The 7,840-nt window shown below is 32.7% G+C and overlaps 1 protein-coding gene across 1 annotated transcript; it reads right to left on the bottom strand.

Annotated features, from left to right (window-relative positions):
* Positions 1 to 323: 323 nt before the first annotated feature.
* On the bottom strand, positions 324 to 6,654 carry LOC128229926 (uncharacterized). The gene is made up of 4 exons (XM_052941835.1): positions 6,629 to 6,654; positions 2,432 to 2,710; positions 2,116 to 2,160; positions 324 to 1,039 (listed from the first exon to the last, which is right to left on the bottom strand). The coding sequence occupies exons 2-4, from the start codon at positions 2,694 to 2,696 to the stop codon at positions 909 to 911; spliced, it is 441 nt and encodes a 146-aa protein (XP_052797795.1). The 5' UTR covers positions 2,697 to 2,710; positions 6,629 to 6,654; the 3' UTR covers positions 324 to 908.
* Between the last annotated feature and the right edge of the window lie 1,186 nt (positions 6,655 to 7,840).

Below are 7,840 nucleotides of genomic sequence, written 5' to 3'. Positions count from 1 at the left end.
ATTGAACTTTAGCCAGTATTGAAATGATCACGAACTAGAGGAATTAAACAATGGATATATTACCATTTGTGACGTTTATACAGATTTACGGTAATTGAAGTTACGACTAAGATGCTTTATTGAAACGCCCGCTTTGTACCGTTAGCAGAACGTAATAAACGCAAGACGTGCTTTACATTGTCATTTCTTTTTTTAACTATTGTTGATAAGAAGGCATATCACATTCCACTGTTTCATGCTAGTTTCGACAATGACGAACATTTACCCAATTTCCGTGAAAAAATAACAATTCAATGCTGTTTATTTTGATTTAATTTCTCGATAAATATTTTTGAACATTAACTAGTAAGTTGAGAACAAGAAAATGCAGTCCAAACGTTTATGATTGACTTTCGAACGTGATATTTGATGACAAACTATCTGTGCACTTCTCTTGCTGTTTTCGTGTTACATGTGTTCTTTCTTTGCTATTTCAATTATATTGATCTGAGTCGTCTGTCGTCTGCTGTTTTCATTTCATAGCAGGAATTGATTTGCTTAATTTATTATTTTCTTTAAAATTAATGATTCCAATAAATCATATTAATACAGTTTACAAAGGTCTTTATATACACACTTGTACAAACATTGTTGTCAGCAATTAAGTTGATTCGTCCTAAATATACAAACAATCATTTTTTGCTTGAATTTAAACTAGTCTGATGCATTTTTACATGAAATTGAGGGCTAAGCGCACGACTGACGTAATTCCTACCACTAGATGTGGAGATACGACCGTCTGGACCTAAGTCATTAAAATAATGTGGATAATATTTGAACGTACAATGAATGAAAATGCAACTGAGAGTTTAATTTTGCCACATCTGAATATGTATTGATAGTATCGTCGTTGTTGTTGATGTTCGCATCTAGCGTCGTTTGCGACCGGCCTTTCGTAGAAGGTTCTGGAGATTGCCGAAACTGTTATCCACGGACATGAAGCGGGGCTTAGAGTTGAGAGAGGCAAACATTGTGTCCATGTTGTCCATTCCCATAAAGTCTGTGAAAAGAAACTATGTAATGCATTTTCTGGTCCATTTGAGTAACTGACAGTAGTTTATATATAATTAAGAATAAGTTATTCTTGATAAGAAAGACGTCGGTGCTAGTTTACATGGAACGTGTTGGTTTCAAAATTGCCGTAAATCAGACCGACTTTGTTAAAAAAAAAATAATGTACTTATTTTATTAGGAAGACCCATCATCTAGACTGCATTCGATTGTTATATTTTATGCTCAACACAAGCAGTAGTGGTACATTCAATTGGTTGTACCATCTCGATTCAACAAACATAGTCTTAGTGTTTTATACAGTTTTTGAAACTGTTCATGTCCGAAAAGCTGCCTGTCTGACACGAATGGTTAGAAGCTCTATTTTTGAATTTGCCAAATATATGTTCATGAAATATTCCATCTACTGAAATTCGTTTGCTATATTCACAATGGTGTGCTTATTCGAATATATACAAGCAAATAAGTGAATAGCGGGCAAAACATTGAACACAAGTCAACACATCTTCTTTTGTACGTAAAACTTTTATGGCGAAAGGTTACACAAAACAGATTAAGAACCTATGATTTCTAACAAACAGACAATCCAGATTGGTGCTCCTTACTCGCGCCAAGTTAAAATATCATAGTCTAGAAGATTTATGTTCACATGGACCCTATTATTTCCGAGGATAAGACAAAGCTGATTGATCAACAATGTCACACCATTGGAGTTATATTGACTGACGTCATTAATATGTGAAGTAGAAGGAAAGTTTACTGCCCAAATGTTTACTTTATTCTGCTTTCTGTACAGAATATTCAAAAAGCACGTACATGTATAACCTCAAGTTATAGTCTTAAAAGTTATCAGCGAAGTTCTAAAGATTAATTTGTCGATTGAAAAAAGTACTTTGACATAATTGAAAGCTGTTGTTTGGCTGTTCGTGAAGGTTTGTTTAAACAGAGAAAAGGCGATGTTATAGCCTCTTCTACCCGAGAAAACGAGAGCCAACACAATATGGCAGAAATCCTTTGTATTAAAGTTTAATTTTCTTAGTCATTAAATAAATTTCAGTAACTTACTCCTTCGTTTCTGTCGATTAGCGTTCTTCTGATCAATTGGAAGATCTGAAAATGATATAAAGTTAATCATAAAAGAAAACTCCACGCAGAAATCCATTCACTTTCTTCGATTATTTTAATAGCAATAATTTTATTGGCAAGAAAAAACATTATGTTTTCAACAAACTTTTAATGTTTAAATGTAAACCTTTAATGAATGGTATCGTAACTACTTTAACCAGTATATAGTGCTCATACACTTTGCCATTAAACTCCAGAATTGGAATAAACAATGCAAGATACTAAATACAGTGAGTGGACTAACAATTATACCAACCTGCTAGATAACCATACGACTCCAACATGTCACTATCAGATTGCCGACTATCTAACTTTTTGTAAAAGTCCATTTCAAGTTTAGGCAATATATATGCATCCCACAACCTCCGGAATAGTTCAATGTCGAGTAAGTGTGTGCCCTTTGTACTGTCCAATGAGGTATGTGCTGACGTTACTGCCATCAGAGCAACAAAGACGAGGCACGTGCAATCATTCGGCCGTAGGCGAGCGCCGAGTTTCTGACTTAGTCTTGTCAGCATCATCACTGTGTGTAAATCTGAAAGTCCAAAATCAGGCAATTATAAAATATGACAATTCTAGGCAAAACACATATGTTATTACTAAATTAACATAAAAGAGTTGTCTTTAAACTGCCAATGACATGATTCTTGATGTCACACAATTGGCATATACTTCGTACGCGTTTCAAAGTATTTACTGTATTGCTTTCGTTTAAACAGTTTCTCTCTATCGAAACGGTAATACCAAGTAAGAGCTCAAAGATTGAAAATATACACCCACGCAAATTTCAATATTAATAGAAAGTGTAAATATTACTGTATTAGCAATTTATCATCCATCACGACAAACCGGAATAAGCATTTCGATAAATAGCATATTATAATTCTGTAATATTGAACGGCCTATAGAAATTTTACATACGCAGGTTTTGTAAAGTGAATACAAAAATATTCTATTATTCTTTCCCAGCTTCAAAATGTTAAATAGGAAATATATTAATAGGTCAGTTTTCAGTCCCTCATCTGGCACGATGCATGATTAAGTCGTTGCATGATATAACCTAGTATTAAACCAACAAATAATAAACTTAATTAAATGCAAAAGTATTGCAATTTTGCGCTCCATTCTTATTGACAGAGATACCACCGCAAAGGAGATATACCACACATCATGTACATTTTTGTTTAAATCAATCCACAATGTTGACTTAACTTTTTTATACTAAGAACTAGCTTGGGTCGAAACAGAGCTGCCCTGTGTCGAATTGATCTCGCTTCAAATATATATACAATTTTTGTTAAACAAAATGGTTTTTAATGTTAAAACTTTGTTTTTAATGTGTAATTCTCATTGTAAATCATACCTTCATTTTTAAAAGGAAAATGAAAAATAAATGTTTCTTCAAAATGGACGGACATTAATGAATGCGTTGACAACGACACCAATAAGAAAGATTATAAAAAATCAGCGAAGTCATTGAGTTTTTTTTATATGACATAATTATGATCATTACAATAGATAACATGACATGTAAATTTTAAACATTATATTTGTCAGTTCGTAAGACTGTTCTATTTTATAACCAACCAAAGATACATACTGACAAAGCATCTTGATATTGTTGTTGTTTTCGTGATTGGAAGCAGTTTGATAATGATTGCCATCCAAACTTATTTGAACTCAGTAAACTACAAAATAAGCTCGTTAATGATATAGGTTTTAAAATTCAACTTTCAACCACGAAGTCAGAAATTATTTTATTAAGCATGTTTTATTCCCTGTTCTCCCGTTTAATTCTCCTTATTCATTAATGTTTCCGATTACTTGACGATAAACCTTTGTAATATTTGTTTATGTCGTGCTTTACAGTGTTATCTCATGCGGATGATCTAATTCATTTGACTTGTTAATACTACACCTACTGGAGATGGTAAAACTCACATAAACTTGCTAGAGCCCAGCCATTCCCTTGCCTATCTCCAAGATGTCATTTGTGTTAAACTGATGTCAATCCTTGTTTATACTATAATAATCTAGTTTTACTATTTAAAGACACAGAGCAAGCAAATTTAGTGTTTTAAACTGTTGTATCTTATAAACTTGCTGATTAAACAAATTCTTGAAGAAAAATAATCTTGGAGCACAAAAACTTATAAAGTATAATAAAAGTATAACACAGCAGTGTTTGACTTAGTCTGTTCAATATTTGTCACTCGACAACAACGTTCCAATTTAGTAGCGTGACAAAAACTTAAACGATGTAACAACCATGAAAACCTTTATAAACTCATGGTTGTAAACCGTCTGTTGAAACATTATGAACAGTTCTCCCTTGTTCTAAAGATTATGGCTACGTTACTCATGTAATCAAGCAAAGTCTATATGTGAGCCTAATACATCGTAACCTAGCAACAACAGCAATGGCAACGAAACTCATGTTTCTTGACAATGTCTTCGGCAAGTACCTGCACACCGCAAAAACTGACACAAACGTTCCTATACTAAATGAATTAGATTCATCATTGAATGTTTACTTAAGCTACTCATTCCTAGAACAAATCAATTTGGTCATGACTCCTGAGTTCGTTCATGATCTTTTCCTCATTTGAATCTTTTTTTTCTTTGTCCCTTAAAAGGACTTTTCATGAAGACGTGACTAGAATCAGTGGTAAATAAGCAGAGTCGATCCTGGTAGTTCCAGCACATTTCTTGGTGTTATTTGCGTTGTTGCAAGCTTAAAGCTTGTTTTTACCTTTGAACTTGATATTAATATGTACACTCGATATCACATACAGTAACGTTTTCATCAATAAAACTACCATTAACATATCATTTTTGTCCTGCAAGAGGGAAGACATTCATATTGGTAACAGACTTTTCTTTCATCATTTTATTCAAACTGACAATACTTAATACTCGTACTTTCTTTCCATTGAAAATTCTATTACCTGATTATTACTTAACATTTTTTTTAAATAATAAAATTAGTATTAATTTATTATACAATTGACAATATGAAAGTTGCCACTCAGAGTTGCTTTTCTTCTTTAGATCTATTGTCCACTGTATTGACCAAAACATCTCCGTCAATCATTATATGCGAATTAACTGGTTACATATCAATCTGTAGGTACTGCAATCTCGATGTAAATGCTATTAGGACAAGCTTGATTAGCTCTCTCCTTGTATAAGTAAAATATAAAATGAACGAGCAAGTTTTGTATGGTCTAAATATAGTGACTAGTAAAGTGAAACGTCTTCAAAATTATGTCAACGTAAAAAATTGCAAAAGTGCTGTACCCTGTCCTTTTTTGGTAGCATCCTTGAAAAGTTTTCACATTGATGGGCACATCATATCTCTATATGAATGTTCATGTTGTAAGTGTTCGAAAAGTTAATGTTCAATTGAATAACTTAAACAATCTCATCAAATGCAAAAAACAAATCCGGTGTAAAAAGGACAATTGTTGGAATATTGTCTCAATGGATCGAAGACACTGTTGCCTTTAGCATTGCAGTCATTGAGCAGTTTCAATGAAGCCCGGTCAGTTATTTTCATACAAAGGAAGCAATTGAATATCATGGTTATATCGGGTATTGCTTTTGTAACGAGGAATCTGTCAAGCAACTCATAGAGAGACAGTGAAGTATGTTTTATACAATGTTTGATGCCAAAGTAATGTGTTGAATTCAGTTCAATATTCTCATCTCTAGCAAATCAAGAAATGAAAGTTTACAAATATGACAGATTGTTTTGAAAACCTTTTTTAAAAATAACATTACAGCAAATACACAACAACTTCAATTTAAAAATTAACGTCGAAATATCAACGACCAAAAACAGATTTTAGCTGTATCATTCTTGAGAAACAGGTTTGAGCAATAACACAAAAACAGACCCTTAGCCAATAAATCATAGTCTTAAAATGATCGTGCATTCTCAGTTAAGCTCGATGAGAAGTTTGACAATCTTCCTGAAATTGTATTTAACAAACCTAACACTCATAGAAGGTGCTGTGTTATTAACAAACTTTATTCCTTTTCTTTCAAAAGAACCGTTACCAAACATTTTACAAATGCAGCACGAATCCATCATTTCAGCTACAACGTTGTGATGAATGCCATAAAGAAGAAGATACAAAAGTATGTAGACAATTAACCACTCCGTTCATCAAAGTGAACATTCCATTTGATCTCCAAGAATTAATATATGGAATAAGTCTTATATGTTTTACAAAAACATATTTCTGAAAAAGTAATACGTTCAGTTCGAAAAGTCTCCTGAGAAACAAAATCAATACAAAATACTATAAATCACCGGTACATTAATTGTTTTAAGTACAAATATAAAATCAGTATATTCCCAACTTAATCGCTGTTTTTTGTAACACAAAATTCAAACTAAACACTACGGCTTACTTCAAGGCAATAAGTCCTGACAAAGATCACTTACGTTTCCCTTCCTTGCTTGCTTCAATGTGCGAGTATCTGCTTTAAGAATGGCCAGCAAATATTCCGTATCGCCTTATATAGAGGCAAGAAGGCACCTATCGCACTGTTTACCAAGCTGAGAAATTATGTTATAGGTGACTCAATATATGTCTTCGGTAGTCATTGCTCTACGTGATGTAAACCATATGATATAGGAAATACAAATGATTGACCAATGACCAGTCTTATGATACCCGGATATAAATTAAGGTGTGTACAGATGAAATGCAGGTTTTGTTATTCAAGTAAAAACGGTTTTTAATTTGTTTATTAATATAAATCGAATGAAACTATTATTGAGGCGTATTTTTAGTATTGTAGTTTTAATTAATTATTTCCAGAAAAGTATGTATAAATTGTTTTACTGTTCTCAGCGTTATCAAACAGAAATACCACGCCACCTCTGTTTTGATTTGGTAATAATGGCATCTATTTTGTACATAATTGTGGAAGTTTTGTTAAGTTATCCGCAACCAAAAACACATTTACCGCGTTTCACTCACCTTTCAGTTCAGTGACAAATCTAGGACAAAAGTTTGCTTCTTCTGGAAAACATACACATGCAATAATTGGTCAGAGTGTTTTTCGGGCTTCTACAAATTAAAACGACCTAAAAAGCTGTGTTTAACCTGCAAAAGTTGTTTCGCCAAGCTTTTTGGATTTTTGGTTTACTTATAATTGCGATTTAACTTACATCTGAAAAACAAATATAATATGTGAGACAATCTTATATATGAAAAATACATTTAATAACTATTATAATTATGATATGTGATAATGTTGCGCCACTATTCTTAAAACTATCAGTGTTTTTAAATAGCAATATTGTATATGGTGTTTTTGAGGACGAATGTATGAATACGTTTTGGTATCCTTTTGATGCCGGGCTTTGACATCAGGAGGGGAGTGAATTCATATTTCATTTTAACTTATAACCTGTTGTTAAAAGTTACTAATTTAAACATTTATCTTACATTTTTCGAGCTGCCCAAAGGTTGTTTATTTATGTTTGAACCTTTGGCTACTGAGCTTGTTTCTGTAGATTTTCACATAAATATTGTTCTACAAGGTTGACCAAGGCAAATAAAAGTTGTGGCACATTCGATTACTTTCGACAAGGTTGTACTATCCTGAAATATTTTGAGTCTAATGCCCCCAAAGGAACAGTCCTCAA

Source organism: Mya arenaria, chromosome 4 (genome assembly GCF_026914265.1).
Source record: "Mya arenaria isolate MELC-2E11 chromosome 4, ASM2691426v1".
NCBI classification, from domain to species: Eukaryota; Metazoa; Mollusca; class Bivalvia; order Myida; family Myidae; genus Mya; species Mya arenaria.
The sequence above is the reverse complement of the archived record's forward strand: the minus strand, read 5'-3'. Positions and strand labels throughout refer to the sequence as shown.